This window comes from Pseudonaja textilis, chromosome 12, assembly GCF_049901715.1.
Source record: "Pseudonaja textilis isolate UNSWEBS1 chromosome 12, rPseTex1.2, whole genome shotgun sequence".
Lineage (NCBI taxonomy): Eukaryota > Metazoa > Chordata > Lepidosauria > Squamata > Elapidae > Pseudonaja > Pseudonaja textilis.
The window spans coordinates 16,948,031-16,959,590 of NC_142001.1; the positions used below are offsets into that span (position 1 = coordinate 16,948,031).

An 11,560-nucleotide genomic window follows, 5' to 3' on the forward strand; every position below is an offset into this window, starting at 1 on the left:
CCATTTTCAAATCCCCAATTCAACCCAGACAAAATTTGAAATACTTACACGTAAACTGCTGTTCCCAATCACTCAGCGTTTCTTTCTGCGTAGCATCCAGGTCGGAGAGATCATCGTATTCGTCTTTCAGAGCTTCTTTATCGAGGCAGAAAGTCGCGAGGCCACGGGAAGCGTCTCTTCCAGCAAAGATGCCGTAAGGTCCCTCTGCGGAGAACAGCCCAGGCTTAGAACAATGGCAATAGCCCTTTAGACTTATATACCGCTTTACAGTGCTTTTATAGCCCTCTCTTAAGTGGTTTACAGAATCAGCCTATTGCCCCCAACAATCTGGGTCCTCATTTTACCCATCTTGGAAGGATGGAAGGCTGAGTCAAACCTTGAGCCAGTCAGGATTGAACTCCTTGCAGTGGGCAGAATTATCCTGCAATACTGCATTCTAATGGAAGAAAAGGAAGGAAGGAAGGAAGGTAGCAATAGTCCTTAGACTTATATACCGCTTTACAGTGCTTTACAGCCCTCTCCAAGTGGTTTACACTTGGTCCTGACAATCTAGGTCCTCATTTTGCCGACCCTGGAAGGATGGAAAGCTAAGTTAACCTTAAGCTGGGCAGGATCAAACTCCTGGCAGTGGGCAGAGCTAGCCTGCACTAGCACTTAGACTTATATGCCATTTCACAGTGCTTTACAGCCCCCTCTAAGCAGTTTTACAGAGTAAACCTACAACAATCTGGGTCCTCATTTTACCCACTTCGGAAGGATGGAAGGCTGAATCAACTCTGAGCCGGTGAGACTCAAACTCTTGACAGTGAGCAGAGTCAGCCTGCAATACTGCATTGTAACAACTGCACCACTTCCCTCCCTTGCTCCCTCCCCACACCTTCCTTCCTTCCTTTGCAAGCAATCACACTTAAGACTTATATATTGCTTTACAGGGCTTCACAGTCCTCTCTAAGCAGTTTATAGAGTCAGCATAGCTGCCCCAACAATCTGGGTCCTCATTTTACCCACCTTGGAAGGACAGAAGGCTGAATCAACCTGGAACCTAGTGAGATTCAAACTGCCAAATCTCAGGCAGCCGGCAGGCAGCAGAAGTAGCGCCGCAGTACTGCCCTCTAACCACTGCGCCAGAACAGAGGCACCCATGTCCCTACTTGGAAAGTCTTGTTAAAGTTGGAGCCTCCAGTTCTTGGGTAAACGGGCCTAACCTTTACGCAGGATTTTAAAAGCAAAGGTTTGCTTAAAAAAAAAAAAAAAAGTTGCTGGTTTTTTTTCTAAAGGCTGCAATTTTTGCTGGATCCATCAAGGACTTTAAACAGTAAAGATAAATCAGTAACTTTGCTCCTTCTTACAAATTGTTGCTGGGTTTTGGAAATGTCAACATGTTTTAATCGTTCTCTAGCTACTGACCCCCCCAACAAACAGAAATTTTACTGTTATATTTTGGTCCAGGTGGTCCTTGACTTACGACCACAACCGAGCCCCACATTCCTGTGGTTAAGCGAGACATGAGTTTGGCCTCAGTTTTACGACCTTTCTTGCCGTCATCGAGCGAACGGTTGTCAACGCAAGTCTGGCTTCCCCGTTGATTTGGATTGTCAAAAGGGGGAATCACGTGACCCCCCCTCCCCCATGGGAACACAACCACAGTCATAAGTCTGAACTGGTTGCCAAGCAATCTGAAATTTGATCATGTGAGCCGGGAGGGGGGGGGAGAGGGAGTGGGGGGAAGGTTACCAAGATTGCAAGTGTGTGAGAAAAGGTTCACAAGCTCCTTATTCCAGGCCCTTGTAACTTTGAACAGTCACTAAATGAACATTTAAGTCGATGACTACCTCTATACCCGTGATGGCGAACCTATGGCATGCGTGCCACAAGTCAAACAGGAAAACTTACCTCACTGCGCATGCATGCGCCTCACAGCTGATTTTTCAGCTGGTTTGAGGCCTTTTTCAGCCTCTCAGTGGCTTGAGGAAAGCCTTTGCAGGCCGAAAAATAGGCCCGTTTCGTTACTTCCTGTAATACCACAAGTGATGAAACAGGCCTATTATCTGGCCTGAAAAGCCTTGCAGAGGCTTTTTCCAAGCCTCTGGGAGGCTGAAAAAGGCCTCAAACCAGCTGAAAAATCAGCTTTGAGGCACAGTGCAGGTAAGGGGGAGATGATGTTCCAGAGAAAGGAAACTGCCACAGAGAAGGCCCTTCTTCTTCTGGGTCCCACTAGAGCTATCTCCCTCAGGGATGGGACCCGCAGTATTCCCTCCCTCCCCTCTGTAATGGGCCAGGTAGATGTGACCGGCAAGAGACATTCCCTCAGATAAAGCACCATATCTGGCCCGCAGGCCTTTAGTTTGACACTCCTACTCTCTTTGCAATCTGCACACTTCATCTGCCTGCCCGTCGCTCAAGATACACAATAGAGTTGAGATACGTATCAAGGACGCAAGATAGGCATAACTGATGGGTGACTTTTCATGCACAGGACAATCAGATGTGGCGAAAACAAGAAGAGATATATTAGAAAGCCAAGGGGAAAAAACTATCAGGGAGGAAGGGAGAGAGAGAGGAGAGAGAGAGAGAGAGAGAGAGAGAGAGAGAGAATGCTTAACTCTTTCCCCGCTGGTTGCTTTTCAGCTACTCCAGGTTCCAAGCTCGGCTAAGTGGGAGCATCTAGCCAGCCTTGGCCAAGATGGCGAAAAAAGTGGATTAGATGGGATGGAGTTGAATTTAGTTAGCCTTGACATTCTCAGGGTTTCAGGAACATTGGGTGGGGGGAAAACATGCTCAGAAGCCAATGGTAGTTTGTGCAGCAATGGACAGACTTACATTGAAAATTAAACTGAAAGTAGACACAGAATATTATCAAACATGCAACTTATTTTACCAGCGGTTAGAAAAAAAAGCGGAGATGGAGATTAAGAATGGGATCTGTATTGTTAAGCAAATTAAATATCCAGAGAGTTTACAATTGTAAACAATAGAAAATTAATAAAATTTATATATATACTAGCTCGATAGCCATGCTTTGCTACAAAACTATGTGGTCAGGCTTAGTTTTTGGGGAGGAAAATAAGGGAAAAAAATCTGCCTCTGCTTATCAGCATCCATCAGTACTTATCTGGCTAGCATCCTATCAGTGTGTGAGATAGTTCAGGGCTGTTTGGAAACTGAAACAGTAATTGCTATGTGAGTAAGGAGACAGCAAGGAGCCTGGGCGTGGCTTAGCTCAACTGTTCTGTACTAAAGCTGCTTGATGCTGTGAAACTACAACTGAAACTCCTCTCCTCTGCTTGTGTTTTGCACTTGGAACAGATTTCTTTTCAGGTGGGGAGGGGGAGTAGAACTCCTTAGCATCAGAGCGTATTAATAATAATATACAAAATTCTAATGCTCTGATAGTCATTTCAAAAAATCCTTTCTCAGCGAGCACCTAGAAGCCAAGAGGAACTAACATGCCAATGTTCAAGTTTGTAAGCTTTATGGTTCTGGAGATTTTATGATGATGCGTGAGGGGTCTTTCGCTTTTCGATAGATAGATAGATAGATAGATAGATAGATAGATAGATAGATAGATAGATAGATAGATAGATAGATAGATAGATAGATAGATATCAAAAGGCAATGGCATTGTTGCAAGAAAGAGAACCAACAACATATTTCTGAAACTCAGGTTAAAAACCTTCAGCTTTGTGAAGATTAGGATATCAACAATGCCTTTGACAGTCATCCCTTAATACAGCTCGCCGCATAATCAGCCAGATGTTTAGACTGCATTTGGCCTTTTTTATCCTGCTCTGGAGCCCTTCTTCGTTATTACGATTCACTTCCCAAAGCAGAGACAATCAGGTGGCACAGAAACATACTTTGCATAGCTTGCAAAGATTGGGTAAACATCTCCGTGCGAGAAGGGAAGAGAAAACCTGTTTGTTTGGCCAACACTGCATAAGGATTGCCAAGAGCTCCCAGCAGCAGTTCTGGTTTCCTCGCTCCTTACCTAATCTCTGAAAGGGAGAACAGGAGGGGGAGGCGTGGGGGGGGGCGGCTTTGAGGCAAAACTGTTTGGTCTTGTGCAATGCACCACTCCCGTCTTCCCATAGGCCACAAGGGAGCTGAAGGCGGAGTGGCGAAAGAGAAGCTGAGCACCAAAGGAAAAGGCAACGTTGCACCCTTTCGATCCATCTCCTTAAGACTTGGGTGGGGGGAAGGGATGATCCCTCTCAGAGAACAAGTCCGGCTGGTTAGACGACGTGAGATTGAGATGGAAATTGGAGGAGAGGGGCAGAAGGCGGGCTTGGCAACTGCACCTGGCACAGAAAGGCCTGTTTCCAGCACGCACCCATGCTAAATTATATTACTGCCCCTGTGTCTGATCTGCCAATCGCACAGGGGCGGGATGGGACAGCGCCCCAGAGGCTTAAATGCCATTGCTCAGAGTAAGGATCTGCAACTCTAAACTTTCAGAAAAAAAGCCATTTGAACCCATTTTCCCACAGAAAACACCAGGAGCCACAAAACCTGGGTGGGCGTGGCCAACTCAACGTCACTCCCACTCGGTCACATGACACCCACATCCAGGCCTACCCAGGTTTTGTGGCTCCTGGTGCTTTTGTGAGAAATGGGTCTCTCTCCCTCTCATTTCTGTTTTTTTGTGTTTTACCTTCTCAGACTGGGAGGGGAGGCTGAGAGTCGGGGCCAGCCAGTGGTGGGATCACCCATCAGGGAGCCACAGCAGAGGGCCCAGAGGAGCCTCATGTGGCTCTAGAGCCACGGACTGCTGACACCCTTCCCAGATGGTTGTTGGTTGCCATCTCTTCTCTCTAGAAGATCTTTATAGCTCCCGCAGCTTTAAGAAAGTTTAAAACATTCTCAGAGATCCAACTCATCCTGGGCACCCCCCAATTTTTATGAACTATTACCATCTGGCAGATGATACAGGATAATAATAAAAACAAGGACAAATAGGCTGAAAAACAGCTTCTATCCCAGGGCAGGAACTCTATTGAATTCTACCACATAGTCCAATATTATTGCAACATCAGAGGCTTTCAATTCAATTGTGTAGAACGTGAAGGAGGTGTATCTTTGTTTTAGTTTTATAGATAGAATGTGCACGGAAGATGGCATTTAATTTCGCTGTATGAGTTGCAATGACAATCAAGTAAACTAAAACTAAATATTATATTTAACTGGATGAAATACTCTTCAACGGGGAGGCCCAGGCAACGATCCAGGCTTATCTTGGGTTTTCCCCACTATCCGTGGTTGAACATTCCCAGGGAATGGAGATCTTTCTCTCTCTCCCTGCTACTCCACCCGGGGCCTGTTGGGTTGATTCACACAACCGCAAAAGTTCAGAGCAACATGCGGTTGTGTTGAGAACTGCCTTAAGCAAGACGCTGCCTGGTTGATTAAAGGCTGGCGGAGAAGTTTCAGTCTCCGTGATTTTTCGATGTTACAGCTCGTTCCTGAGTAACGCCAGATCGGATCTCGGCCATAAATATTTTATGGGAAAACACAAAAGCCACTGGGTTGGCTCTCTTTTGCACACATACGCTCCCAAGGCCTGACCTTGGGTTGTGTTCCTGGCTGCCTGAACCTGAAACGCAGAATTGCAGCCAAAGTTTTTGGTGCTTTGGTTTTTTGGGGTCCTGCAGCTTTTGAATTAAGACTTATTCCAAAATTAAACCCCAGTTTAATAGGTTTTCCTGGACTAGAAGACCTCCAATGTCCCTTCCAGCTCTATTCGACTCTGTTCTAAATCTGTATTTTCATCAAAGCTTAACCTGAAAGAAGGGCCTTCAGATTACACCTCTGCCTTGGGCCTGTTGGCCAGAAATAAAACAGAAATGGCTCTCATAAACATGTCTCTAAAACTGATTTACTGTAGTTCCCAGAGTTAGCATGTAACCATGCTTTGCTAATTTGGGAAAAATTACTATGAACTGCACTGGTTTTTTTGAACATTAGAGGAGGAAAGCTATATAGTAGCCAAAAACAACGTGTCTAATTGCACTTTTCAGTTCATTGTTTATCCTATTTGTATCCTGCCTTTATTTTTTTTTTATAAATAAGACAGTGACCATACCTAATTCTTTCTTTCTCCTATTTTTCCCCATAACAACAATCCTTTGAGGTGGGTAGGGGGGGGGCGAGAGGGAGGGAGAGATAAATAGATAGTGAGTGAGAGAGAGAAATAGATAAGTGATAGATATCTAGAGATGAATAGGTAATAGATATCTAGATAAAGAGAAAACAAATAGATAGGTGTGTATATAGAGAGAGAGGGGGAGAGGGGGGGAGACTGGCTGGCCCCAAGTCACCCAGCTGGTTTTCATGCCTAAGGCAGGACTAGAACTCCCATCCTCCCAGTTTGAAGCCTTCACCACTAGACTCAACTAGCTTTCCAACATTGCAACCAAAATATTTTACTTATTTAGAAAGTTTATATTGCCCCCTATAAGCACATGGCTATTCAAGGCGGCTTACAAGGATATAAAAACGCCATATGAAATAAAATAATAAGATAATAATCCTCACCCATTATTAAAAGGCACATGCTATCGGGGCCCCTGATCATTGACTGTAAGGTAATTTTAAGTTCTGGGGACATTTTAGACAGCAAAAGAATTTCGCAGAATTACCTTTGCACTCTTACACCATAAACTTGGAAACGCTTCGTAGGACCAGAGTCCATTTTTTTTCCAACCAGGTGTTTGGAAGTGACATTTTTCCAAGAGGTTCTGCAAAAACTATGCCTGGATGATGATTTTTTTAAAAAACGATTCATTTACACCAGAGTTTCAAACCTCCAAGTTCACAGAACAGATAGCTCACTACTGTCCTTTGCAGGATCGGCTAATAAATTGTGCACGGCTAGACGTGCGTTCATATGCGGTGAAAATCTCAAATGCAAAAAAACATGGCCTTGACAGGCAGCAAGGAACAGAAAGAGGCCTGTATGTGTGTGTGCGCGCGTCAAAGTCTACATTTGTTCTTAAAAGTGTAATCTGAAAACCATCTCGTGCTGATAACATTGACCCAGGGAAAGTATGTTGCAGATCCCGTCTAAAAGAATTTCCACTAGCAAGGATCTAGGACAAAGGTCTCCAAACTTGGACAACTTTCAGACTTGTGGACTTCAATTTCCAGAATTCTGGGAGTTGAAGTCCACAAATCTTAAAGTTGCCAAGTTTGAGGACCCCTAATCTAGGAGAACAACTAGTGTCCCAGAAGTGAGGCTGGCCCCCACTATTCTGACCTTTGGCTCTGGCCATTGAGCTGGTGTGTGTGTGTGTGCGTGTGTGTCTAAGTGTGCTACCCACCTTGGGAGGAAGGTGGGGGTGGCTTGAAGGCGGCCCCTCTGCCTCTTTCAACCATTATAATTCCTGTTTTGAACTCTTTTTATTTTCACTCTCTTTCTAGCAAGGGTTTTTTTTTTTTTATGGCTTAAAACCACCCGCAGCCAATGAGCTGGGAAGAAGGGGGGAGGGGAGAAATCTGATAAGGAAAAGAAACCACAGATTGGATCTTTAGATACACCCCACTTAACGTAACAAAGCAAATCCTCAACAAAGCAAATCCTCAAATCCGAAAGAATCTACTTTAGCTGCAACTCACCCTCAGCATAAATCCCCCCATCCCCCACCCTGGGAATCTGGTTGCAAGTTGGGGGATCCTCTCTGGGCCTTTTCTGGCTCATTGCAAGTTGGGGGATCCACTCTGGATGACTGCAACTTGGGGGATCCTCTCTGGCTCATTGCAACTTGGGGAGCCACTCTAGCTCATTGCAACTTGGGGGATCCACTGACTGATTGTAATTTGGGGATCCTCTCTGACTCATTGCAACTTGGGCGATCCACTCTGGCTGTTTGCAACTTGGGGGATCCTCTCTAGCTCATTGCAACTTGGGGGATCTTCCTTGGGGTTTCAGGGGCAAACGGATCTCAGCCCTCCCCCTCCCACCCACCCCGGGGGCTCTCAGCTGCGCTCCTTTTGAGACCGGGACTCTGCGTCCGTGCCCGGCCGGCTCCCCTGCGGGGCTGAAGGCGGCCGGGGGAAGGGGAGGGGTCCCCGGGGGCGGCGGGACGGGTTTTTTTTTCCCGCTCTGCGGCCTCTCACCGGGCCCGTAGAACTTGCGGCCTCGGCTGACGTCGAAGACCTTCCCGTTGATGGCCATGAGGATGCGCGGGTCGGTCAGGCCGTCGAAGGGGCGCAGCTGGGCCAGGGTGAAGTCGCGGCGCTTGAGCTTGGGCAGCGGCGGCGGCTCCTCTTCGCCCTCGGGCTGGGCGCGCGGCCGATCCCCGCGCACGATCTGGTAGAGCAGGAAGAGGCAGAGGCCCAGCAGGCTCAGGTTCAGCGGGGAGCTGACCACCTCCATCAGCAAGCCCGGGCTGGCGGCCTCCGAGCCTTCCGCCGCCGCCGCCCCGCCGCCGCCGCCCGCCTCGTCCCCCGCCATGGCCCCGGCCTTGCGCGCGACGCGGCTGCTTAGGATCGCGGAGAAGGAGGAGGAGGCGGCTGCTGCTGCTGCTGCTGCTGCTGCTGGGCCCGCTGGTGCAGGATGGAGTCCGGCGAGCTGGAGCCCCGCAGGAGGAAGAGGAGGAGGAGGAGGAGGAGGAGATGGAGGAGGAACCGGGGCGGGGCGCAAGGGAAGGCGGACCCCGGCTGCGGGGAGAGAGGGAGAGGCGGCGCGCGCGGCCGGTCCCCGCAGGAGGTTGCGCAATCGGAGATCGCCCGGAGGGGACCCACCCACCCACTCGCCCGGCCTTGCCTGCCGGCCGGTTCTGCCATCAGCGGCAGCGAGATTGAAAGGGGTCGGATGGGAGATGCAATCTTGGGTTCAGTTTGGCAGCTTGCGTGGAGTTTCTTAGGGCCGCCACCAGAAGTTAGAGGTTTTTAGGATAGGATAGGGATAGGGATAGGGTAGGAATATAAAGAAATAGGAAGGATAGGACAGATTAGGAATAGGGTGAAATAGAAAGGATAGGATAGGAATAGAATAGAATAGAATAGAATAGAATAGAATAGCAGAGTTGGAAGGGACCTTGGAGGTCTTCTAGTCCAACCCCCTGCTGAGGCAGGAAACCCTATACCATTTCAATCCAATCTCTTCTTAAAAACCTGGTTTATATTTTTATATTTTCCAAGGTTAAAAGATTAATGCGTGGGGTCTGTTCCCATATTAATCTTGGGGACAGTATGTTTGTTTGTCAAGCGATACTAGCAATAAAGGAGACTATTTTTTAAGCTCAGGGCTCTCTGAGCTTGGTGGTTTTTCTTGCGGACATCTCATGACCCAACTAGGTAACCTCATCAGGGGTGGATTTCTACTGGTTCTGTCTACCTCATTATTTGTCTGGCTTATGTTTTTTTTTTTTTTGGATTGGGTTGTGGTTGTTGGGTAGAGATGTGGTTTGTAGCTATTGGATGTTCAGGTTTTTGCGTAGTGTCTTTTTTTTCAAGGTTGGATAATCTTTCTTTTAAGGCGTCCAGGGATGCTGCTATGGTGTCAAGGGATGTTATTCGTGTTTCAATGGTATCAACTCTTTCCAACAGTTATTCTTTGAGTTGGGCAGCTCTATTGGTGTTGCAAACAAATCAACGAATGAATACATCCTTTTACTCCGAAACCACATCTTCCCACATCCCTGTTGTAATCAAACCTGATTGGCAACTTTGGAACTATCTGGATGAATATCTACATAATCCCTTACATGCAATTCTGTTCAAGACTCTTGCAATATCGATCCTACAACCTCCTGGCTGTTTTTAACTTCAATAATGGGAAAAACAAAATGATTTTAAATGAGAATGTAGGGCAGGAACACTATTAACCTGCTCCATTGATGCTGGGCCCTGAATTATCCCTTCCAATTTTCACATACTTGTCTCCTTTTTCTAGTTTCTCTTTTCCCCACCACAGCTACCTTTTTATCCAGTAGTTACAATCATGGACATTTTAAAAAAAAATCTATGAATCTATGTGTATCCTCTCTGGGCCCACCGGAAAATGTGAAAGCTGCAAAATGTGAGTTGCAGTGATTGTGGCAGTGTAGAAAATGTGTTTAATAAATAAATGAAACATTTAATTTGTTCCTCGGCACTCACTGTATTTATTTATTTAGATGAATTCAAATAAATACAATGCAAATCAATGTGAATTTATTTGCTACCTATCTTGTAGCAATTGATCGTTAGCATATTCCCTGTCCTGTTTCTAAACATTTATTTTAATTTTTTTAAAAATGAATAGAAAATTAGCACATAGCAAAAGGTAAACTTCAACCATAATTTGCATTACTAATTATCACTCGAGGGTGAATGTAGAAGTCATTTTTAGATGAGGGACACTGTTTAATACAACATTGGCTGGTTGTATGTATCTGGAAGTTTTCCCTTTCTGATTGGCCCACAGTCACTATAGCAACCATTTTGTGTGTCCACAACCTGTTTTGCAAAATAAAAAAATAAAAATACAGATTAGTACATTTGCAGAGGTTAAAATTTGGGGGTATTGATGTTTGGGACTCTTGTGTTGCACAGATTTTATAACTGGAGTTTTAGTTCTGTTTTTTCCCCACACGAGGGAGTGCTAGAATTAATGAAGAGATTTTTGAATTGAACAGGGTAAAAGAAAAATTACAAAATGCAATTGTCTTGCTTTATTTGTGGAATTTTGCAGTCGGAGAAGAAGGAGGAGGAGGAGGAAAAGAAGGAGAAGAAGAGGAGGAAGAAGAAGGAGGAGGAGGAGGAGGAGAAGAGGAGAAGGAGAAGAGGAGAAGAAGAAGAGAAAGAGACACAGAGAGAGAGAGTTCCACAGATTTTATTTATTTATATATATTTTTTTAAAAAAATAGTTTTACCACTTACTGCAGGGCCATGGAAGGATTTCAGTACTAAACAGTGAAGTTTCCCATCCAAATGCTGGATTCACACATTACACAGAGCCTTCACGTGTCTTTGTTGTGACATCGTTCATTTGACACTCAAATGAAGCGCAAGTATATTTGGATAGAAAAATGCAAACAGAACTTTATTCAGTTTATCCGGATGACCATCAGAATCTCAAGAGGGAACCATCTTAAAATAAATTAAGAACAATTCCCTCCTCCTCTCCTCCACCTCCTTCTCTTCCTTCTCTCCTTCTCTTCCCTTTCTTCCTCCTCCTCCTCTCCTCTCTCTCCTCCTCCTCCTCCTCCTCCACTCCCATCCCAAACACAAAAAGTAGAATTTAAAGCAGCCAAATCAGAGATCATGGAAGGCAGTTGCAAGACTAGCCAGAAAGGGGGCCCTTCGCAGCCTCGGAAACCTAGGCCTGGATACAGACCCAGTTGAGCCTTCTGGGCACTCTTCAAGGGCTGCCCCAGGGGCAGCACCTGCAGTAGTCTTTCTCAACTCCTCTGCCTCCTCTCCCCAGACCAATGGTGGGGTAAAGCGGTGGATAGCAGTCCCATACAATGATCAGAACCACCAGAGAATAGAATAGAATTAGAATTAGGAATAGAATTAGAATAGAATTCAGAATAGAATAGAATTCAGAATAGAATAAAATAGAATTCAAAATAGAATA

At 45.8% G+C, this 11,560-nt stretch overlaps 1 protein-coding gene across 1 annotated transcript in view; it reads right to left on the reverse strand.

Annotated features, from left to right (window-relative positions):
- Positions 1-8,560, reverse strand: part of PGRMC1 (progesterone receptor membrane component 1) — an 11,896-nt gene extending 3,336 nt beyond the window's left edge. Inside the window, exons 1-2 of the mRNA XM_026702884.2 lie at positions 8,113-8,560; positions 49-204 (exon numbers count right to left, since the gene is read on the reverse strand). Of these exons, the coding sequence (XP_026558669.1) occupies positions 49-204; positions 8,113-8,449 (493 nt within the window). The 5' untranslated portion in view covers positions 8,450-8,560. The remainder of the gene's footprint in view (positions 1-48; positions 205-8,112) is intronic.
- Positions 8,561-11,560: the final 3,000 nt, after the last annotated feature.